The following is a 24669-nucleotide window of genomic DNA, read 5'->3' as shown; positions in this document are numbered from 1 at the left end:
TTGACCTTAATTGATCTTTCTGCTTGAATTACGGTTAATCAGGGCACAAAGGATAAAGACGTGAATGTGCGAGCGTCCCTCTGTTCACATAAAGACGGAGAACACAACGTCGTGACTTCTTTTTTCGCCGTATCTCACTGACTTTTTTTTCCTGCTTTGCGCCGTCGTCGGCAACTTTTCCTCTCACGTGCACGATTGAAAACGCTTCACTTTGGCAAGCATGTGTCCATCGCTCACGTCAGTTTAGCAAGCAGCCCACGGACCCTCACACAGAGCGCATTGCTCGTGGAATCACGTGGACGCATTATTGTGAATATTGCCTCCGGACAGAGATGTGTGCTTTAGATAGTCTTGCAGGTCTTGACACCGGTGACCTCAAAAAACATGACATAATGTTGGCTTATGGTAATGAATCTGCTTTGGGAAAACACCAACAGGGCTGCATACGAAGTACAACACCCCCCCCCAGCGCCCTGCATAATCCCACCATGAACAAAACGTCCATCTTCCCTGTAATGGCGAAGGTCTACTTGACTCTTCCTGGTAACCCCTTTGAGCCCCGGTGTCCCCCATTAGGAGTACACACCAGACCACACCAGCTTTGACTCACATGAGATAACTGTCAGCTGCAGTGTTCCCGTCATTGTTCATCCATCTTTAATCCTCAAATGATCACTAATGCCACTTGCTTCTTCTTCGTTGCCCAAAACTAAAAAATAACCTTGACTTGTGATGGACTGTTTAATCGCGAGGGGCCCCGTCCCTTGTCATCGACATAAATAAGTAAAATAACGAGTACGAATAGTAAAAATGAAGCTTTGTGAAGGACATAGATGATTATCATTCTCGTTCGGTTGGGAATAGCAGTGTTCCAACGCTGCTTACAATGCCATGTCTATTAGCAAAAGATCAATAGCACTTGAGCTGAATGTCATTATGGTTATTAGGCCTGCTTGTGTGTGTGTGTGTGTGTGTGTGTGTGTGTGTGTGTGTGTGTGTGTGTGTGTGTGTGTGTGTGTGTGTGTGTGTGAGGCACGAGGACATTATGCAGGGTGGTGCGATCGCCTGTGCATAGTGATCACATGAGTGTACTCATTATCGTGTCTGCTTGTGTTTCCGCTGTTGCTACAAGGAGCATTTTGCATTTGTGGCGTGACCGGTGATATACCGAGCACTCATGAATGCTGAAGTTTCAGTGTGTGTGTGTGTGTGTGGGGGGGGGGGGGGGGTTCAAGGTGAGAGGGAGAGAAATTGATGCAGATTGGAGAGGGAGAGGTGAGCAGAGAGAGAGAGAGAGAGATACACAGAGGGAGAACCAGATAAGGGAAACGGAGACGGAGAGAAGAACTCACAGGAGAACAGACAAAGGCAAAGATAGAAGGTAACAGCAAGTGATCGCCACAGCTGAGCTGACACCTGACGCGTGTACCTGAACCAAACCGGGGCTATTAAGTTAAAGGATGAGGCTGGTTATACTATACGTTTTTCTTCTTGTCAACAAGCCTCATGAAAAGACCAAAACCATCAATGAATCGATCTTCTCATCATGTGTTGCCCTGTGAAGCTTCTTTCTCTGAGCCACAGAGCTCCATTGTTGTCCAGAAACTATAAAAAACGAAATCAATGAGCGACGCTGTATCAGAATACTGCTGAAATTAGTCCCGGACAAATGCACGATGCATTCCTCTTTGACTCATGTGCCCAGCTGTTTTTGGGAACTTCTGGACTTCAATATGTATCTATTAACCCCTCTGGAGACGGATCCATTGTCACATTAAAGTTGCAGGTGTAAAAAAGAAAGTTTCTGTTTTGTCTGCTTGATAAATCAAAAGAGTCAGCATTGATAGCACTTAGCTCCTAGCTGTCATTGTGGAACATTTGGCAGATAGTTCATGAAGACCTCTCACAACATGTACGGATATTTAACATCAGCGTGTGGCTTGTTAGCTTTAGAGCTAATAGTTACTGCCTAATGGCATGCTTGAACATGTATACAACCTCACATTTAATCAAAGTAGTTAGCTTAGCTGCCTGCTGTTAATGTGTTTTTAGTTCAAACCAGCTGACAATATGGGAGTGAGAGAAAATGAAGCACAAAGAGGCAAAAAAAAAAACGTAGAAGAAAACTAAAAGAGAGGAAAAATAAAAGAAAGAAGAAGAAAAAGCCGAGAGCCGGAGAACTTAAAGTTCAAAGCGGGATATGGGCAGAGGCAGATGGCAGGGAGGGGAGCGAGGAGACGGGGGGAGGAGGACTAGCAATAAAGATAGAGACCGACCGCCAGAGTGAGAGGATGAGGAGGAGAGGGTGAACTTTGATACGACGCAGAGAGAAAGACAAGAAGAAGTTAAAGGGAGAGGACAGAGCAGAGATGAAACGCCATGGAGAGGGAGCAAAAGGCTAGGGAGAAGAATGGATATTGGAAGGGACAGACATGGTGAAGATAAGGAGCATGGGATGTGGCAGCGGATGGGGGGGGGGGGGGCACAGGAAAAAAAGCTCCGAAAAGGTCGTTTTCAGCAAATATACTCTCAGGGGCATCCTGCTGCTTATGAATACTGCTTTCTGATAGCATCAGTCGGTCTCTCCTCCGACAGCTTAATGCCACCTAAAGACGGTTCAGGCAGGGACCTTTTCTAACTTTTTAATAATACAGTCTCTCACTTTGATGACACAGTAGAGCTAATAACACTCTGCAGCGTGCCCCTGTAGAATTATGATCTTCTCACAAGCTCGACATGAATGTTCGCCGACGTACAATGTGTAATGCGGGAAAGTTTCTCTCTTCTCCCTCCACTTACTTGTCACATAAAGCACAAGGGCACAAATTCATCAAAGCTAACATCAAAGTCAAACTTTATGGGTTTTTTTTTTACTGAGATGCAAATAACTTTTTTTTTTTTTTTTATGTAAATAAAGTCACACATCCGTTCAAAGTGACTGTACAGAGGAGGAGATCAAAGAAGAGGGGCATTTCTAGCCACCAACATGCATTATGCACGCACATTAGTTGGACTCGGGGAAATGGCGAGGCCAGGCGAGGAGATAACTTGGATGGACAGACGGGGGGGGGGGGGGACAGATAGAGAGGAAGACAGAGAGAGAACAAACAGTGTCAGGTTAATGTTAATGGGGACAGGGATCTTGTCTTATTAAATATAGATGACCCTGTTATGGGACATGAAATATACATGAAACACTACATTTGACATCAGTACCAGCTGCGTTAGATCGACAAGAGGGAAGCTCAAGGAAGGAGGGAGGGGGGGGGACAGACGGACAAAGGGAAAGACACGGAGAGAGACATCAGGGCAAGACAAGGATCTTGACAGCATCTGATCCCAGGCCAGCGGGGGCACTCTCTTTTTTTGTTGTCTTCTCTTCATAGACGAGGGCTTTTCCTGAGACGGGGATCAATATCTTATTGTTGTTTGTTGTTGTGCTGTTGATCCTCGGTGTTTAAGCGTTAATCTGAGGTCTTCACTCCTGTGCGGTCACGACGGGGCCCATGGGACTTCTAACCAGAGCAGGGCTACTAACCCCAGTGTCCTGGCTACGACTCCCATCGGGCTCACATATAGCCCTGAGCCCCCCCGGGGTCACGGTCCCTACAACTCTTCTGACCCCGTGGACAAAGGCAGTGTTTCTGTGTCGGCCCTGTGAGGTCATTCATAGAAGGATAAAGGCCACGCGGGTAGCAACACAAGACTTTCCTAAATTCTCCCCCGATAGCGGTTTTCCTCCAGTGCCTCTTCTATGGGTCTCGGCTGAGAATTTGTAGAAGCCACAAGGACAAAACGGACCAACATTGCGGCCGGTTTGGAAACTTTCTCCGATATTAAGAAAATAGTTCACCGAAATGTGTTTCTAAAAAAAACCCATCTGAGGCGAGAAATAAGCCACTGCCACTACAAATCAGTGGCTAAGCAAAGTGCAGAGGTGGACAGTAATAAATAACCTCATATTAATTGAGTTGAAAAGATGTGTCAGGTAATAATAATTCCATTCAGTCTGTTATATTGAAAACTCTTATCAGATAATAAATTCCACCTTTTCTTCCGTCTGTTTCTCGGTGGTAGGAACCAGAACGAATAAGCAGAACCGTCCCCACTCAGAATACCTTGCTCGTTGTATGTGCAGATATCTGACTTGTTGGCCGATGACGTCACTTACACTTAACCTCTGCCTCCGTCTTTGTGTCCAGTTGCTAGGAACCAGTATGAGCGAATGGGCAGTGATGTAACCATGCAGTGCGGCTCCCTGGACAATGACGCATCGGTGTCATGGAAGGTGAACGGGACAGACGTGAAAGCCCAGCACCGTCTGGAGGGTCCCAGACTGATGCTGACCGAAGTGGACCTGGGCCACAACGGACTCTACAGCTGCTTTCAGAACCCGCACGGAGAGAGACGGGACACCATCTACCTCCACATCGGCAGTAAGTACCCAGACAATTGCCCGCCGAATGTCATTTCATATAAGACATGATGAATCTTTAATCATCCCAAAGGGGGCAAACTGGGTAATTGCAGCAGAATAGAAATGAGAGAGAAAAAAAGAACGTGGTGCCACTGACCACGATGCAATTACCACTCCAAAGGGAAAATATGATTTATTAATGAGACATATATACATTTTTTGCGTGTATGTGCAAAAGCAAAGGCAACAACAATGCACGTACATATAGGAGTGAACTTGCAGGTGTAATCAATTGCTGTGACTTCAAGCAAACATGGAAGCGCATTGCTCATGATTCAGTTACGGCTGTCCTGCTGGCTTCCACCTGAACTCACAGTAGAACTTATGGTCCGCTGGCGCCACAGGCGGCTGCTCACCGAATTTCGCCCGGCGGTTCGAGAATATCCGCACGTCAATCGGGCTGCGTCTGCACCAGCTGTTGAGCTTGCTATGTAAAAAGACCGGGGGGGGGGGTGATTGGCTGAGAGGTAAAAGGGCGGTGACCACACCACTGGAATGAGAAGTGGCATTAATTGAAATGAACAGTGCGAAATACAAATAATCTAACTTTGAATAGTGAGTTCTAATATTTGAAGGGCTGAACATGATGATAACAGTCCTTACAGTAGGAGCCGCCGCCAGGCTGACGAGCTAATGAGCAGTTGTTAAAATGACATTTTGGTCATTTTTGCAGTTATGGCAGTGAATTTTAATAATAATCATGCGAAAGCTAAATGGGCGTCAGTTTAACAGCGTGTCACGGTGGCGTGCGAGCTGGCATTGGCGTCCTTTGAGATCCATTATTCTGATGGTAGAGGTTCACACACTGTGCTCGAGCATAATGACGCTGTTGAAATAGGATCGACTTGTAAATGACAAGTAGCCTTAAGGATCATTGAAATGAAAAATATCTCTATTAAATATGGTATTTGGCTAAAAATCAGTATTCATGCGTGAAATAACTTTTCGTTTAACACTTGATTAAGCATGGTTACTTACTTTAAGCAATTCATGTTTGAATTACAACGTGTTCTCCACTGGATATAGACAAATATGTAGCGATGGTTTTATCCAAGGAAGAACCAGGATGAGTGTGTTTTCAATTTCTTTACGCTGCATCCATTAATACCTCAGATTTATTGTGACAGCTTCCTCCTCTAATCTGCGCCTTCACCTCCTTCCTACCAGTTTAGCTGTTGGAGTACATCCGTCACTGCATCAATGCCCCATGTTTGATGCCTGTGTCTATTCTGAAATGACAGATTTGAGAAAAAACATGTTCCAGTCAATAGCGAATTCATGCTCTCTCATTGTAGCAGGGGAAAATAAAGAGGATGCACTTCTGCGTTATCTCTGCTGGCCAGCAGTTCCTCGCACACCGGCGATCACGCTCCATTTCCCTCCACTTGTGTCTGTTGCTAATATAAGGAATAAGGCAACGGTTTGAATCGAATCCCCGCAGGAATCACGCTGCAGCTGGCTAGCTGGACAGCAGGTGAAATTAGATACATTTTTGGCATCAGTCACGGCAGACCACTTCAAAACAGTGCCAAAAGTGACACGTTTTGATGCACTGCCGTAGAAACCCCCGTCATTCATCATTCCCGTGGCATTGGTAAACCGGAGCCCGTAGCAGATTTCTTACTTTTCGACACCGCTGTGCTATAAAGTCCCCCTCGGGTCTAAATCGGACAACGGAAGATTGAAAGAAAGGTAGACCGGTTGCCCTGACTGAGCCGAGTCAAAATGTCACCGCGGTGTAATTCAATGTAGAGCGCGCCACCCGTCCAGATTGCATCCCAGTGCCGAAGTTGGACGCAACGTTCCCATGCAAATTTGTGATGAATGAGACTGTACGGGAGTGTGACAGTTTGGTTAATCATATCGGCGATGATGAATTACTGAATGCTGAAATAATACTGAATTAATTAGAGTTTTATGTCATGGTAGGTTATGTCAGCAGGGTGAATGATGCAATGCATAAACAGACTAGAAAGTGTGTGTATGAGAGAGAGAGAGAGAGAGAGAGAGAGAGAGAGAGAGAGAGAGAGAGAGATGCATGCCTCATGTCTGTGTGCGATAGCTATTGCATTTGTGTGCATATACTCCTTTTTCCCCAGCGGCCATTTTCTGCATCATAATGACACTTTGGTGGTCCCAAACAGAGTGTTAGAGATAGAGAGAGATAGTTACACTGTGTAACCATTCATCAGGGGTCAATCGCAAATCATCCTCACAGTGGATATTATTGTCGTGATATCAGTTGGTGATTTTACGGCGACTTCGACATCAATTCTTCATCCTCAACCTTTCCGCTTTTTGTAATCAGCTTTCTCTTTTTCTACCCTACTGTATCCCACCACTTCTGTACTTTTCTCTGTTGTTCCATTGTCTTCTATCTCTCTCTCTCTCTCTCTCTCTCTCTCTCTCTTTTTATCTGCTTTTTCCCTATGTTAACTGTCACCTACAAAACTTTAAACTGTCACGCAGACACGGCGCTAACGACATCATGACAGGCTACACTTGTCGCGATTACCATCATGATGATAGTTCGATTTTATGCCGTGTTTATTGTGCACACCGGGGGCTTGTTGTGTTTTACACGGATGTAAGTGTTCTCAGGAGAACAGCACAGAGCCATCTGTCTACGCCATTTTTTTTTTTTTTTTTAATGTTCCCCTTCGACCCTTTGTCTCTTTCACCTCAAACTTTCCAACCTTCTCATCCCATCCTTCTCTTTCTCTTCGTTGCGTTTGATGCAACGCCTCCTCGTCCGGTCCTTTCCTGCGTCCTTTCCTTCTTTCCTGCCTGTCTTTCTCTATTATCTTAGCGTCTCACTCTCTCAGTGTCCGTCTCCAGATCCTCCCCCCCTCCCCCCCCCCCCCTCTGCCCCCTCTGTGTTTTGGCTTCTAGTTTTGCGGCGGCATCTGTCAGCTGTGTGTTTACACTGGTTTGCATTAAGAAGGGAGGACGTCATGCTGTGACCCCCGGACCCCGTCTTGTGTGCTCGCTCCACCTTCGCGCCCGTTTTATGGAGCTTTTATGATCTTTCTCCAGGAGTGCGTCAACGTAATGTCAGCGCGAGGAGACCGCGGTTTGACTCGTATTTTCATGTGAAAGTTTAGTGCCGCTGTCTGTTTCGTCTCCACTTTGCATTATTTCACCACTGCGGGCTGCAGGCTGTTTATATTCTGCCTGTCACTTTGGATACATACACAGCTACAATTACTGAAAAGAAACTACAAAAATATGCTTAAATAAGGAATTGTGTGCTTGTGCATGCTGACGGATAGAAGAGAGGACATGCACTACGGTGGTTAAATCTCATCTGTAAGGGATGAGAGACGCACATCAGCACCAGAGTGCTGGAGGACATCTCTAGACGCGACCGTCTGAAAGAGCGGTGTCGTACAATGATAGAGAGATAGAAAGTGACAGACCGATATAGAAAAATGAAATGGCACGGACAGTAAATGTTCGTTATAATTTAATAAGTAAGAGGTCGTAAAACTGGAAAGCTCTTCGGTGAAATACGGCATCCCTTTTCCTTTGCTGTCAAAAAAAAAACCGGGGGAAGTTATTGCTGCCCTGCCCTTCTCCGGCTCCGTCCATTCTTCTGTGTATCGCTGTCTTCAGTGGCCGTCAGCTAAACACAATTTACGGCCGGCCAACACAGGGCTGCACCCAGCCACTTATTTAGACTCCCAGCAAACACGACATCGACTGCAGCGGGTCACGTCTCCAGCCGGTCACCCGGGTGACCTGCCACACTGTCAGTCTCCAAAGACAGCTGGAGTTGGTTAAATGACACATGATTTACAATTCACGCCGTCGCTAAAGTCTTTTTCTTATTAACTGTCATCGCTTTTTTTTTTTTTTTTTTTTTTTCTGACAGATTATTCAAGGGACAAAGAGGGCACCGTAGTCCCAGAACGCCCATCACCGTCATGACAAGGTTTCCAGCATATATAATGAAGAAAAACACTTACGTTATAAGCAAGGGTGCCGTCTGCTTCGTAATGATTTCATACCATAAATCACCGCGCAAGAGAAGGGGGCTCTTCCTCTAGGGTTAGCATTGACTCATTGTTGTAAACAAATCCAGTCGGAGTCGCTCTCAGATCCCAGCGGTGCCATTATGTAAACTGGGTTGTGGTGTAGACTTTTTTTTTTTTTCCTAAATGCGACAAATGATAACACATAAGTCCTAACCGCCAGTGTCGTGGTCATGGTCATGGGTAGGGGTTGTCAGGCCAAGTCCATTTGGCTTTCTAGTGTTTGTCTGCAGTCTTTCAGTCTCTGTCTTTCTCTCTCGATCTAACGAGTGTCTAAATAAGACTGTACTGTATATATTTACAGTATGAATCACCAGCACAACAGATATATACGGCTCGAGAGGAAAAACATTTGTCTACCGTCAGAGATTCTGCCGTTCTGTTTTGTGGTTTCAATCAGAAGCTCGTGGGCATTAGGGATTCTGGGTAACGTTTTCAAATTGACAAGAAAAAAAAAAATACAGTTTTATTGGAAATTTTATGCTTTTAGCAGTTTCATTTTTAGCATAGATTATTAAAAACCGTCAAGTACCAAAAGTGCTGTAATCTTGGTGCTATTAGACTATTTTGTGTTCATATCTAGACAACATTCCAAATATTTAGTTATAAAAAAAAAAGATTCTTAGGAGAAAAAAAATGTCTCTTAAAGTAAGTTAAATATTAGAATAACTTACTGACTTACATGTGACATATATTCACTCTCAGCCTTGCACCAACATTAATAGTAGTCAATACATGTGTAGCCCCGCCCTCATTTTAACCCAAGGATAGAAAGTCAAATGAAAGCGGGCCCACTAATGAAGGTCAAACCTGATGAATCCGTTCCTGCTCAGCTGGTTGAATCAAATGTTTACCCCCCCCCCCAATGTAAGAGCACAAAACACACACACACACACACACACACACACACACACTTTGGCTACCTTCAGCTTCACGAAGGATGAGTTAGAGGACGAGTGAGTTCTCTTGTTAGATTGATGTGCATCTCTTAGCCTCAGGCAACTTATCTCTCCACACACACACACACACACACACACACACACACACACACACACACACACACATTCCAATTGGTATCTATTTCCTTTCAGTGGGCAGCTTGTTTTTATGTGTATCCCCTCACACACACACTCAGGGGACCCGTGCTACATGGCTGGGTAATGGAATTGTCTTGTCTCCTTGCAGACAGATCGCTATGGAAGAGGGTGAACACGTAGAGCTCCATCTCCTCTGGGACTTCCTGTTCAAACCAGGAAGTATTTGGCCCCACATGTTAGGGCACCGCTAAAGCTACTCAGCTTCCATTTTAATTACTCTCCTTGCTCGTCCCAGTACTCGGTCTATCATAATAAATAGCAAATACTTGCGCGGAGGATTTACACGGCTTTAGAATTTAATTCAACAGTTTGTCAACCTCGGCCGGTCTCTCGGGTTTCGTTGCCGTCAGCAAGAGAAGCAGCCCAGCTTCCTGGAACGTTGTGGAATAAGTAATTCAAAGTCTTAAATATTCAAATTGCTGTTACCTGGAGGATGGGCAAATACTTAGGATTGTATAAATAAGTATTTCATCTGAAATAGCCTTTTAAATCATGAAAGTAAATCTTAATGATAACCTGTCACATAATGTTTCCGGTGTCTTTAAGAATTGAGACGGCTACCAAGACAATGATCTGTAGAATGTTTAAAAGTTCATTTTTTAGGGATTTTTCCAAGTGCGCAGTTCTGCCAAGCGCCCTTAAGCCTAACCTGGACTCTCTGCCGCTCCAGATGTATTGTACTCTCGCTGACCTCTGACTCCTCAAAGCGAAATAGGACTTTCATGCAGAAATCAATAAACCATAAACTGGACTGTTGTGGATAAGAATTTTAATGCTAAGCATAAATTGAGCCACAACACAGCCGTCCAGTTTTATGTTCAGTAATGGCCTGGAACAGGAAAAGAAATGTCAAACTAATATACCTTGGTTAATTTCCTCTGCCTTGTGTCCTCACTGTCTTCTGTATTTAATGGTGTTGTACTGAACATCTGAACAGGCATCCTACGCATCACTGTCACTGCTTTTCTCTCCTGTTGTCTCTCTTTCTCACTCTTTTTTTTTGTTCCGCTCCATATCGCCCAATTTCTTGCCTCCCCATTTTTTGCTCTATTTTGCAGCACAACAGCAACTCCCATCACTTTATTGTAGCAGACAGCCGTAACAAATGGGAGAATGGACCCGCTTTAAGAAGTCAATGGGAAGCCATGAGGGAAAACTCAAACATATTAAAAAAAAAAAAAAAAACCACAGTCATCGCGTGCTTCGGCCTCTTTGTATCCGTTGGGTATCAGGAGTAATCTGGCAAGACAGATTGTTTTCCCCTTCCCTCTCGCTCAGTGCTGCTGTGTCAAAGAGAAGATGGTGTGGCGAATATCCTTAGCAGCGTCAAGGCCTCAGAAATATACTTTGACTGTTTGCTCTCTATAAAGTAAGGTGCTTTTGTTATCCGTAATTTAAAAGTATATGTAGTTTTACCTCGGCTTAGAGCTCACAGTCTGTGGATTCAGTATAAAGAAGCACCTGTGCACACATACACATATGCATTGATCTAAAGAATTCCAAAGGCTTTACAGGTCAGCCAAGGTAGTCTTTTCTCAAAATCTTTTGTTATTTTGTTTTTTTTAACATATTTTTTCTTCTTTTTTTTTTTCCCTCCACAACACCATCACCATCACCCATCACTCTCACCCTCGTATCATTGCCCCACCCCTGACTGCCCCTACTTTTTCTCTTCTCGTATCTTAAGATTATGGACCGATCCCGGGGTTTCTATCTCATTCCATGTCTGTCTTTCTCCTCCACTAATCCTCTTATACCGCCCTCTAGTCCATCCCATATCACCCATTACTTTCTCCTCTTCTTGTCGTCTCTCTCTCTGTACTTCGGTGTACATAAGCTTCCTGTGAACGTGTCACACTGTGACTTTACACTCTGGTGTGCCCCTGCTGTCCTCACCGGATATAATGCACATCAATATGTACCGCGCAGCTATAAGCCCCATCTCCAGTGCAGATAAACACAAACAGCTGAATGCTAATCAGTCAGTGGTATCTCGTGACTGCATTGCATTCTGGGAAGCTACAGTTTGAGGAAATGATTGAGAGGCACATCACAGCAGATTTTATAAGGTATCATTCCACAAGAAAAGATATTATCTTATATGGTGTGTTGTTTCATTTACAAACATATATGCATATATACAGTATGTGTGTGTGTGTGTGTGTGTGTGTGTGTGTGTGTGTGTGTGTGTGTGTGTGTGTGTGTGTGTGTGTGTGTGTGTTATTTATTTATTTCAAACATGTAACAAATAAAGCCGAAAAAACAGAGTTCAAGCTTCTGTGTAAAAAAACACGGATAGGTCACATGAAGAAAAGAAAAGCTGCAAATGCAAAACAGTGTGAAGCTGAAGTTCATAACAGGGACTCGTAGATCAAGTCGGCGAGGTGCAGTGAAAGTCTCCCCGGGAAGAAGCTGAAGTGGAGGGAGACTAAGTTAGATAAAGCACAGCTTGAGACAGAGGAGCTTAGCTTAAGCAACGGGAGCCTAACACAGGAAATAGTGCAGGTAGGAAGCAGGATTCAGGATCTTTGTGAGGATTTAGCAAAAAAAAAAAAAAAAACTGAAATTGTGCATGTGGTGATGAGAAAAAATGAAATAGGTGCTGTACTTCCTCTGCTAAAAAAAACAAAAATATGAACCCTATTAATTTAAAAACATGGTCAAGTTTCAGTTGAAACCAAAAGAAAACCCGCCAACACGGTTAATTGGCATCTGGGTTCAATACAAATGGTAGAATAGAGTAACCCAACCTTGCCATGCAAGGCCGAAGTTGGTGAAACTGGAGCATTCTGGGAAGGGCACACATCCGTATCAAAACCACGAGGCTCACGGTTTTGTTTTTTCGGTGGCTTTAAAGCCAACTGGAGCAAACTTTAGCGGCTGAACTTGAGCAGCTGGAGCATCACTTCTAGTCTTCTAAAATGCTGCTCCTTGCTCCAATTAAATTTGCAACGCTCCGGCTCCGTTCCACTCTAATGCTCTGCATGAAACACAACCGTGGAAGGATATCTGGTAATTGGCAGAGTGAGATGGGTGTGCTGTTGCTGTCCTAAACCTTCTTTGCTTGCGTTTGCTAATCCCACACCTTCTTCCTCCCTCCCTCTGTCAATCCAATCACAATTGACCCATCCCATAACCCCTTCCTGTCCTCCCCTCGACATTATTCTCCTCCTCTCTGAACTATCAATACAGCACTATAATGTTGCTCTTTTCTTCCTCTTATATCTGCTGGGATTGAGAAAGACTTGAGCCCGCGATACAATGTAATCGCCATATTTATGTCACGCTGCACGCTCATTACGATAACGTATCATGCGATATGTTTCGTTTTTATGACCTTTTTCAACTGCAAGTTATGCAGTGTGTCAACATCTGTTTTATGTCGTAAGATAAGATTCATTTCACTTCAATCAATCTTTTTTATTGCAGCAAAATGGGTCAACGGACTGACCAACACTCCATCTCTGTTTTGACCAACTTTCATTCTATTTAACCATGACTGCACCACAAAATACTCACACACTTTTAATTTTCTACCTGCAGTATTAATAGTTTATATAATCCAAAAACTATACTTGGCGTCCGCGTATTGATACAATATTGACACCCAAAATAACGCAATGCTATGCTGTCATGGTGTTGTTCCTCCATTCCTGATATTCAGACACCCTGCTCGATTCTCCTTGGATGACTCATCGTGGCATGAACAGATTTCAAACAAATTATGTTGGTTATCTTTGAATCAAAAAGTGCATTTTGATCAAACTCTTGATAAAAAAGAAGAAATGACGTCTAAATTGAAGTGATCCAGGGTCTCTCTCTCTCTCTCTCTCTCTCTCTCTCTCTCTCTCTCTCTCTCTCTCTCTTCTCTCTCTCTCTAATTACCCGTCCAGAGGTAGTGAAATAAACGTACTGACTGTGTTATTATCCTGTCTCCTCTGTTCGCTCCGCTTTCCTGCAGTTGATGTGCAGCAAAACAGAAATGTCTTCGGTTCGTCTGTGGGTTGCTTATGTAGGTGTTGCTGCTTGCGGCTGCCTTTTTGTCCACGCTTCATATTAATTTGTCACTCTGCCTTTGCGGGTGTTCACGCGCATCTTTGTTTATGCCAAGATTTGCAGCTGCATATCTGTGTGTATACGTGCGTGTGTGTGTGTGTGTGTGTGTGTGTGTGTGTGTGTGTGTGTGTGTCTGTGGCTGTCACTGTGTGTTTTGTGTGTGTGCCAAGAAGGTAAAGGCCTGTTCCCTCTTGACTAGTGTCCAGTGAAATAGAAATCTCTGGGCTGTCTCGGCCCTTTAACGGTCCTGTGTGTGTGTGTGTGTGTGTGTGTGTGTGTGTGTGTGTGTGTGTGTGTGTGTGAGTGTGTGAGTGTGTGAGTGTGAGAGAGAGAGAGGGCGTGAGAGAGACGGAGGGAAATAGGGACTTTGACCATAAAGTATTCCCCCGGCTCACTGTCCAGCAGTGAGGTTGAGCTGTTTGCTCCGTTGACGTCAAGCAACTGAGGAACGGTCAGATATCCATAAAACATGCTCATTGGCCATTCGGGGGCGTGCGCACTGTATGTGTGTATGTGTCCGCACAAAGAGAGTGGAATGTCAAATATCTCCTGTCCTGCTGACCCCGTCGCATCCATTCTGTTCAGTGCGTCCCAAACCACAAAGCAAAACTCTACCGCAGCTTGTTGTCAAAGCACAGGTGTAGAAACTGTTCACTGCCTCATCTGAATGTGTGACTGAAGATTTCCCCGATGATCATAGTCCTGAGCCAAAATATAATAATCAGAAGCTATTTCTGAACTGATTTATTGCATGAATAGTCTTTTTTTTTTGCTACATCTTCTATAATCTTCTATAGCCACCTGTTTAAATGTGCTACCGTCTAAAAAAAAAGGTTATTTTTTTTTTTGATGTGGATTTATCATCCCATAAAGCAGTGTGGACAGAGACTCACTTAAGTAAAGCTATGTACATAGTAAGCAAATAACTCAGGGAATAACTCGTTGGTGAGCCAATCTTGAGCAAATGCGGGTTCATGCCCGGTTCATATCATACCGGGTGGATGTGTCACTTTTAATAACCTCATCTCCTGAAACCAATCAGGTGTTCTGTGTCACATTTCAGGGGGAGCTCATCAAAAATAGATTGTCACGCATCAGCATTATGAAAGTTTAAAATCCACCGCAGCCCGTGGCGAGTTTTACATAAAATATGAAGTCTCATATAGAGATTTTTTTTCTGTTTTATAAAGATCTACGATATCTTATTATTTTCTTCATATTTCATAAATGACAGTCTTAGCTTCGTTGTACATTTTAATCAGGATTACAGAACAGGTTCCCTCTTTATTATTTAGGTTTCCGTTGCTGCTTAATAGCAATTAGTAAGCATCCATTTACTCTCAGCTGAGACCAACGCACATGTAGAGAGTGTAACACACCTGTGCTGTGTGTGTGTGTGTGTGTGTGTGTGTGTGTGTGTGTGTGTGTGTGTGTGTGTGCGACAAAGACAGGGTGTGACCGACAGAGTCAACGGGCCTCATGAAGCCACATTCTCTTAAATTGCTCTCATATTGTCTCTTGATTTTCTGTTGAGAGAAAGAAAATAGTCAACTCCAGATGCACCAAACCGTCTTAACCATCCAACTCTGCTGTTACCCGGGTGTGATGAATCGCAGGCGTATTGTTTATTATGATCAGAGGTAAAGCCCCCTAAACACTATACGGAAGGACGGGTGTCGGGCCGTGTGCAAATATTAGAATCGGAGAGATGCACCAAAAAAAGGCTGTAAGAAGAAGAATGACTTTAAAATAAACTTTAACAAAGTAAACATGATTGCGTTTCGGGAAAAATCCAAAAGCATCGAAGAGAAGACATTCAGAAGCTGAACACGCACAATATCATCCAAGGGGTTTTTATATAATATATAATATAATATATTTAATAATCCAGTCATTATAATAACTCTAAAACACATAATAATCTAAATTTGATTATGTGATTATGTGTGTTTTTTTTTATATTCCTCAATTCAAACACTTTGTGGACAAAATACAATCAGAAGTATTAAGGAAATGTGTTGATAAAAAGAAATAAAGAGTAAACAAATGAGAGAGTGAGGAAGGAAATTTATGTATTGAATACATGCATATGTGTCCCTGCATGCTCACTATACGTGTATATATATATATATATATATATATATATATATATATATATATATACTTTTTTCCCCCTCATATATCCTTATATGTGTGTGTAATGGAGTAGGCCCTAACGTAATTTCACGCTCCAAGATAAAAGTGACTTCTCCATTTAGTCTGTTCAGGCTTTTCTATTTGATGCAGCAAACTAATCTACGCTTTCCAAAAGGAGATTGTTTCCCACTCACTCACTCACTGGTGTGTTAGGCTGATGATAATATACAGACAGACCGCTTGCCCCTCGGGAACTGATTCTGCTGCACCAAGCCTCCATAGGAACAGAGAGATGCGTCTTTGGTGGCATTTTTTTTTTTAGTCCAAGAAACGGCTAATATCGTGTCAATAAAAAAGTGTTAATTCAGACAAAAAAAACTCTGTTGCAGAACTGTTTCATTAGACTGCATTTGTCTCTGGCAACTGCGTGTGTGTACCTAATGCATACTGGATTTCCTGAATGCACAGTACATACACTTAGCATATGAAATAGGTCTAGTAGCAGTAACAGAATCTGCAGTCGCTGTAGTCTCTGTACTGGCAGTAGTGGCAGTATGAACTCTTCAATAAGTAGAGGATTCTTGTGTTCTGTAAGGACCCGAGAACTACTACTACCAAGACGTAGCTGCAGCGGCGCTGTCATCCCGGTGATGTCTCAGTTACACCAGCTTGTTGGTCCACTCTCTTGGGGCCCAAGCAGCTGTGAGCCCGGACTGTGGCTAAATGGACGGATATACCCGCAGAACACAGCGGCATGGGAAAAAAGAAAAGCAGGGACAGACGGAGACAAATGTACAGTAGAAGGCAAGAGTGTGGTTGACTTGCAGTATGAAGATATGTTTACAAGACTGTCAGGTTTAAAAAAAAAATGGGGATGGCACTAAAATATGGATGAAAACAATAACTTTTACAAAGCTCTATAGGAATATATTTAGCAGAAATGTTTCATTACAAAAAAAAAAAAGGGCTGAGAGGGCATGATGTGAAGGAGTGGGCCATGGGAAGTAGAAACTCTGCTTGTGTTTAGGATAAACAAACACTGCCTTCTGGATGTTCGGACACACGCATGCTCTCGCACACACACACACACACACACACACACACACACACAGACGCACACACAGACGCACACACATGTTACGGTGGGCGGATGAAAGGAGTCTCGCGCAAACATAGCTCCTGTGTCGAATGAGCCGCTCTTATTGTGGAAAAACACAGAGATGTTGGTCTTGGCCAGACAAGAATGTGGGCTGTAATGGTGCTGTGTGTGTGTGTGTGTGTGTGTGTGTGTGTGTGTGTGTGTGTGTGTGGCTTCAAACAGTCAGTGCACACGCACACACACACACACACACACACACACACACACACACGCACACACACACACACACACACACAGGGAAAGACAACAACATAGACACACACACATTTTAAACAAACGCTCATAGCAAGTCTAATTATCTATTTTACAGTTTTGGGAAAATGTAAAGCCGGATCTTTTTGGCACATTCTGAGTTGTACATCTAAGGATGTGTGTGTGTGTGTGTGTGTGTGTGTGTGTGTGTGTGTGTGTGTGTGTGTGTGTCTGTGTGCGCTTACTTCCTCTTTCCATCATTCCCTTCCCTCTGCTCCTTCATCACGTTACGTTTCTCTCTCTTTCAACTTCACACGCTCTTTTTTGGGGGTGGTGCTGCTCATCTCTTCTGCCTAACCAGACAAGCTAGCTCTCAAGTGTTTGGGAGGGCAAATCACACAGAATCCGATCAAATGCCGCGCTGCTGTGAGGCGACATCTTTGCAGCTTTTACTGACTCTTCAGGAACTGCAAACCATTCAGGTATTTATTTTACACTACCGATAAAGACACATTGTTTTATTCTGTACACAAAACACGACAAAAGCCGGAGTGTTTTCCGAGCACAGAAATCCCTCCGGAAAACCTCTCATGTCACTGCAGCAGGGCCTAACGGTCTTCCCCGTGCGGTCCCGGTTCTGGTTCTCCCACGCCTCCCTTCTCCCCAGCGGTCCCAGCCATGCGGCCAGGGCCTCCAGCAGCGCGTCGAGGCCCCCGCTTCTTCCTTAGCTGAATGAGTCGCTGGTGAACCCGCGGGAAGGAATCCGACCCGGTGGCACAGATGACGAGCATGAAATTGTCAATCTTCTCCCTGATCTGTCTCGTTTACTCACAGTAACTTTAACTAATGGAGAACGGTTTAGTTTGACGGTTGAGTTTCCCGCAAAAGCGTGACGGCATCTCGCCTGATTCAATAAACACCTTGTACACAACGCCCAATTCTTTTACTATTTAGCGGCAGCCTGATTGTTCGTCGCTTCGATGCTAATTCAATTAAAACATGTTCTATAATCATAATAACACATTTAATAGGAGCGAGTTATTTTAGTTGCCATCCATCCACCGTGGCGTCGTCTGCCGTAACACAGCTAATGTGCATCCGATCACTCTTGTGACTGAATAACACGCGTGTGTAGAGCCTGTGAGAGCCAGCTGACATGTGTTACTGAACTCTTACCTCTCTGTAAATGTTGAGAAGAATCTGCTAAAATGAGATGCAGTATGAGATGCAGTACAGACCCATGGAGCAGCCAACAGGCACAAACCCCAGCACAAACCATTCCTTCAATACCTTGTTAGTAAAAAAAAAGACAATTATGAATAATTCATGTATTTGTTAAGAGGCACACACACACACACACACACACACACAGACGCACGCACACATTTGTCTGTAGTTGTGTGATAACGCAAGATTAACTTTATCAGAAAACTCAGAAGAGAAAAGAAATAATTTCAGATTTCTTTCAGCACCTCTGGAGGGGAAAGTTATTGTGCGCTAATCAGAGAGAAAGATGGAATCATCAAAGCAATATTACAGTCTACTGAGTCTGCCTGCATCTCCATGCTCAGTTTGCTTTCTCATTTCTCTCTCACACTCCCTCTGCTTTCTGTCTTCTCCCCCTCTGTCCTCTTTTCCTCCAAGCCTCTCTCTCTCTCTCTCTCTCTCTCTCTCTCTCTCGCTCTCTCTTACGCCCTCCTCTCTGTCATTCTCTTGAGTGTCCTTTCTGTCGATGTTCCTCACTTTGCCTCCATATCTTTATGCGTTTTTTTTCTGTTTTTTTTTTAAGGCTTTGAGCTAGCTGCGTTTTTATAACATCTTTAGGTTTCAAAATACAACTCTTACATTTTGTAATTTCTGGAACAAAAATGCAGCCAACGAGAGAATAGCATAAAGCTAGACAAATGCAGCGTCTGTTCTGTTGTTGACGTCGTCGTTGTTGTAGTTGTTGTTGTGTGACACACTTCCTGCTGAGAGATGCCACAAAAAAATATATAAAAAAAAAAAACCACACACAGCATGTGAACGTCCTCGCTAATAGGGTGTTGCTGGATAGAAAGCGTGCCCTTACACAACGTCGCCACGCTTGAGACAACCAATGTCAGCGTGACAGCAGATGTTTACTCTGTGTAGTCACACAACATCCAATGTTGTTCTGTGCAAATTACAATGTAGACATTTTGAGATTAGATTTTGAAATACATATTGGATCGGTTGGCTTTAGGCTCTTTGTGTACATCTCGTCTCCTTCTTATCTTCCATACAGCATCTTTATATTGTGTCTGTCCTTTGCGTCTGTCTCATAATTATCTTTTTTTTAATATTATTAATTAGAATTATCATATTGTATGTGTGTGTTTTTTTTTTTCTTTTTTCAGCTGAAGCAGTCAATTGAAATAGCCTGTCTCGCCTCTGCGGTCCTGTTGCAGTATCTTTTGTAAAGCTTATTAAGAAATAATTAACCTAATTCACTTCTGCTTCAGGCAGAGTATCCCAACGGTTTTTCCAAGTACTGACTTACAATGAAAAGGGAGATAGTTGACGGCGTGAAAACGCTTTTGGGAAATGAAGACAGAATTATTAATAACATTGCGCTGTTGCAGTGGGCATGCGAGTCATTACTGTGGCATGAATCGGGAATATTGCTTATTTGAAATACCAAGTCAAGCGGAAAAAAATGAATAGGCAAAAAAAAAAAAAAAAAAAAAAGTAGGCCTGTGCAGTTTCATAGAACCTTGAGGTTCTTCTGTGTGAAAGACAATTAGAGTCCTCAACTATGCTTTTTTTAATTTATTTTTTTATGTTCACGTAATTTCAAGATTGGTACAGTTTAGCTTTAATTAAGCTGTAAAACAAAAGACTATACAGTTCAACATGTATTAACATTTGAGTTCAGGTGGTTAAATATGAAACCCAGTGTGACTGAGCTGGAGTCGGTGACTAGCGGTGAGATGTTGTGCTATTTGTCGAACAGGACAGAACGTGTTTCCGCTGCTCCTCCGACCAGCCTTTCATTTCCTTCTGTCCATCTTTGCTCTCTGTTGATAATGATCTTGGCAGGCCACAATGAATAATGTACACTTACCGTAATGGTCGGAAGAGGTTCAGAGAACACACACACACACACACGCACGCACGCACACACACATATACACACATACATACATACACACACACACACACACATGCATGAGCGCACACACAGAGAGACATGCAATGACATGCTTGGACATTTACAAAAACAAAATACGCACACGCTCAAACACACGCTTTCTCAAAAGATGCTTGAGTACACCGAAGCAAACACAACCACATACACAATCATATGAGCACAAACACACACACACACACACACACACACACACACATACTTACGTGCACACAGCTGAGGGTAATTCCCTCATTTCTTAATGATGGGCATCAGAGAGTAGGTAATGTAAATTATTAAAGCACACAGCAATTAGATACATCACACTCCCAGAGAGACATACACTCACTCACTCACTCTTACACACACACACACACACACACACACACACAGTGAGTAAGGTGCATGATCACAACGCACACACAAGTTCAAGCTCTTATAAATATTGTTTTAGGCAAATGTAGGCAGATATGTATGAACTAATCCTCTCAAAGCCGGGCTCACTGTGAGCGCACTCGAGCATGCAGCCAGCGTGTTATGATGACAGTTATGATATCGGAGCTAATTATTGGTGTATCATTCACCTGGAACTAAATGAGAGGGTCTGACAAAGTCCCTCTTTGAAGATGAGTACGTCTCAGACATTCCTAGAAGACGATTAGAGAATATGTCCGTGGTGTGCACACCGTGTGTGTGTGTGTGTGTGTGTGTGTGTGTGTGTGTGTGTGTGTGTGTGTGTGTGTGTGTGTGTGTGTGTGTGTGTGTTGGTGCATTCAGAGGTCATTAATTAGGATATTGATGCATTTTACACTCTTAAGAAAACTCTTGAGAAAAACAAGAGACATTCAAATTTGGATTTCAAATTAGAACCTACAAACTGACCACAGTAGCTATATCTTCAAAATAAAAGCGGTGGGGATGAAAATCTATCTCTCGCCATGTGCAAGAAATTCCCCTTTTGTCCTCACTGTCTTGATCCCGTGACCCCGAGGTTAATGGCGGGCTAACGTCAAACACCTCGAGCGTCAAATACCCTTTTAGAAAAGGTATTAGAGCAGCTTATTAGATCTGGACGCCGGCGTCATTACAGAATTCAATCTCAACGGTCTAACTCGTTTCCAGACACATTTCCTCGGAGACGATGTCCGCTGTCCATTGCAGTTTGAAAAAAAAAAGATGAATTATTCATTTGAGGTTTCTACATGACAACAATTTTTTATACCTTCAGAAATCCTTTGGATATAGGAAGCCGGGCAGACGTCTATTATAAAAATTCATAACGCATGCTGGAGCAATGTCAAGGGCAATGTGTAGGGTTTTTGAAACACATGTGAGGATCAAGCTTTGGTACAACATTACTTACCCTTCTGTCATTAGAGGTGGAGGGTATTACAGGCTATTGAACATGAATTCAGATGCAAAAGATAAACCGTTCAATTGGGATTAATGGCCCCGTGGGTAAAACGGTACGTAAGTTATTCGATTACCTGCTGGGTCACAGACTGAGGGCACCGGGGTGACGTCATGCAGGATGTCATCATTCATTTCATCTTTGGTTAATTCAGGCGTTCATGGAACACAGGCAAGTTGTATTTTTCTTTAACTATAACGTAAGCTGGGGCATTACGATTGGTAAACTGCTTTGCATTTGTAGAGCCACAGATTTATTTTATTTTAGTGGTTGAGTTTAGATAAACTCTACCTTTTGGGGAGTATTACCTATTTCTATATACCTATTAACACTAACTCACCCCAAACGTATGTGGATCTCTTGTGGGAACTGCTTACTGTTTTACAAAATTGAAAATTCCATTGCTTCCCAAAAATGTGATAACCCAGCTGAACCCCTTCCTGTTGTTTAGCCCGCTACATTTAGCCCCTTTGAATATTAAATCTTAATGCAAGGCTGCCCTCCCTTTGTTGATTAGTCGACTATTTGGTTGATTTGGTCTCAGTCGACTAAAGCTTTTTTTTTCATCCTTAATGACTTATTTCCAAGAAACTTGGGTCAAAGACAACCCTATCTTTATGGCTTAAATACAGATGAATAATCAACCTCTTCAGCCCCTTGAGGTTTCCTTTCAGCTGTCTCACAAACACATTTGATATATTTTGTATGGTAAGTCGTTTTGTTACGTACAGTTGGCCAGTGTGGCCAATCTTGTCCTAATGTTTTTAGCTCTCTGACCTGAGACAAAATGGCAGCGCGAGACAAGTGTAATGTAGTCGCACAGGAGGGCACAGCCTTAATTTACTGCAATCGCAAACAGCATCAACAAAACCCGCACCTGAGAGACACCTGAGAGACACTTGAACATGTGACTCTTGAATGCCTGATATGAAGGCAGTTTCCAGATTCATTTTACACTGTGAATCCCACCTCATGGTGACCACATGATTGCACCCTACCTCACCTTTGACCTCTCCAAAATGCTGCCATATCACCAGCCTTCCCTCCCTCCCTCCGATGCCTGCTGCTGGCCCTCTAGTGTCAAACTGAAAGCCCCGGTTGAGGCATACAAACGTTTGTGAGTTTCACCAGCGTAGTGCATCAAAGCCCCACTGTGCAGCCCTCGTGTACACTTGTGTCTCTCTTCCCTTGTAGCCACTGTGTCGCTGCTCCACCTCTCCTCGGCTCCTGCTCTCCAGTGGGGGAGCGGCCCCGCTTGCTCCGGTCCCCCACTGACAGTCGCTTCCCCGTCTTTCCCTCGTGAATAGAAAAACACAGCTCTTGAAGAATCACTATAAATTCTTCTCCTCTACCTTCTTCCATTTCTCACTGCACCTGACCTTGCTTTTGTCTTTTAAGGAAAAAAAAGATTTTGCTCCACGTTCCAGCGCGCTCATTATAAGTCACTCCGTACATGAGCGCCTGCTAAATGTACGGAATGCTAATGCGAAAATGTAAAGCAGTTGGCTGCCAACGTAAGGGATTAGTCTTGACTTGCACTTAAGTAATGTTATACAGTCTCTCCTGTGTACCACGTGCAAACATCTATGAATATCTGGAAGAAGTAGCAATTTAAGAGTGTGTTTGTGATAATCATATTTACTTAGCTCATTGATTTCCTTTAGAAACGGAGGTCAAACAGATAACAGTTGACAATGACTGTCATGGTGAAAGAAATCCATTTAATTTGTTGTGTGTGTGTGTGTGTGTGTGTGTGTGTGTGTGTGTGTGTCTGTGTTGTACATGTGGTTATGCGCATACTTGCGTGTGTACTTAGGCAGACGCAATGATAAATGCATAGCAACGTCTGACTACCCCTAAAACCCACATGAAAATTGATCTGTGTATAATCTAACCCGGGGAATTTCCCTTGGCAGCATCAAAACCAGTCATTTACCCTTCACACAACGGTTATGTGATGCGCTCGCAAACACAGTGGAGCTACTCATTCCGATGGCAGCCTTGCTGATGTGTGCTTTTTTTTTTTTTGTTGGTTTTTTTTGGGTCACGTTCAAGGCTGAAGCGTTTTTGCCTCGTTGTTGTTGACCGTTTATAAGCGGGATGTGTTCGGACGTCTGCGCAACTAATGATATGGGTTCTGCCTCCGGTCCCGCCGCACAAGCGGGCCAGCAGCCGCGAGCCGGAGGAAGGGAAGACGTCCAAAAATCGCATTCTCGAGATGTGACACTTTTGCATGAATAAACAGTAGTGTGTGTCTTTTCGGACGCACAGAGCAGTAAGAACTTCTTGGTAGTACACTTGCTCTTCTCTATTCTGTCCTATTCTGTGTAGTTTTATTGTAAAATTGTATTCTTTTCTGTTCTGTTCTGTTTTGTTCTATGGAATTCTAAGTTAAGTGTGTAATACCTTACAGGGTATGGCATTACCAGTGCAATTGTTAATGAGATATTAACAATATTTATGCGTTATTGGGTTGTTTATGTAACGCAGTGACAGGCATGACTGAAAAGCAAAACCAACCACGTTGGCGTCTCCACTGTGGACGAGTTGGCTCCAAATAGCAACCTGATTGGTGGAGCTGTGGTAATAAGCTGTACATCTATGGGAGGCAGTGCTAGGAGAAGGTAACAGCAATGGCAGCAACACAATCAAATGATTGTATGCAGACGTGGTTCTGTGTTTCATATGGTCGTGAATATTGTTATTGCAAAAAGACGTCATGATTCCATCGCATTCTGTCCCGTTCTGCTCTGCTCTGCTCTGCAGGAGAAGAGGGTTATCACATCAGCTTAAAGGTCACACATACTGTAATACAGCATCAAGCGCTGCTGTGAGCTGGTCCCACAAACATGTTGACAAAAAAATAAATGTGCTCGCGATCTGTAGAATCAGTGTTATCATAGTCAGTTATTGATCCCCGAATGTCTCTCTCCGCTCTCTCTCTCTCTCTCTCTCTCTC

At 43.4% G+C, this 24669-nt stretch overlaps 1 protein-coding gene across 3 annotated transcripts in view; it reads left to right on the top strand.

Annotated features, from left to right (window-relative positions):
• The window catches only part of cntfr (ciliary neurotrophic factor receptor), a 206903-nt gene that overhangs the window by 117685 nt on the left and 64549 nt on the right, over window positions 1–24669 (top strand). For all 3 annotated transcript variants that reach the window (XM_068705923.1, XM_068705925.1, XM_068705922.1), the window contains one exon: window positions 4203–4436. In XM_068705923.1, the coding sequence (XP_068562024.1) occupies window positions 4203–4436 (234 nt within the window). The remainder of the gene's footprint in view (window positions 1–4202; window positions 4437–24669) is intronic.

This window comes from Cebidichthys violaceus, unplaced genomic scaffold (assembly GCF_023349555.1).
Source record: "Cebidichthys violaceus isolate CVI_PGR_0920_01 unplaced genomic scaffold, fCebVio1.0.p SCAF_12, whole genome shotgun sequence".
NCBI classification, from domain to species: Eukaryota; Metazoa; Chordata; class Actinopteri; order Perciformes; family Stichaeidae; genus Cebidichthys; species Cebidichthys violaceus.
This window is presented reverse-complemented; position numbering and strand designations above follow the sequence as displayed.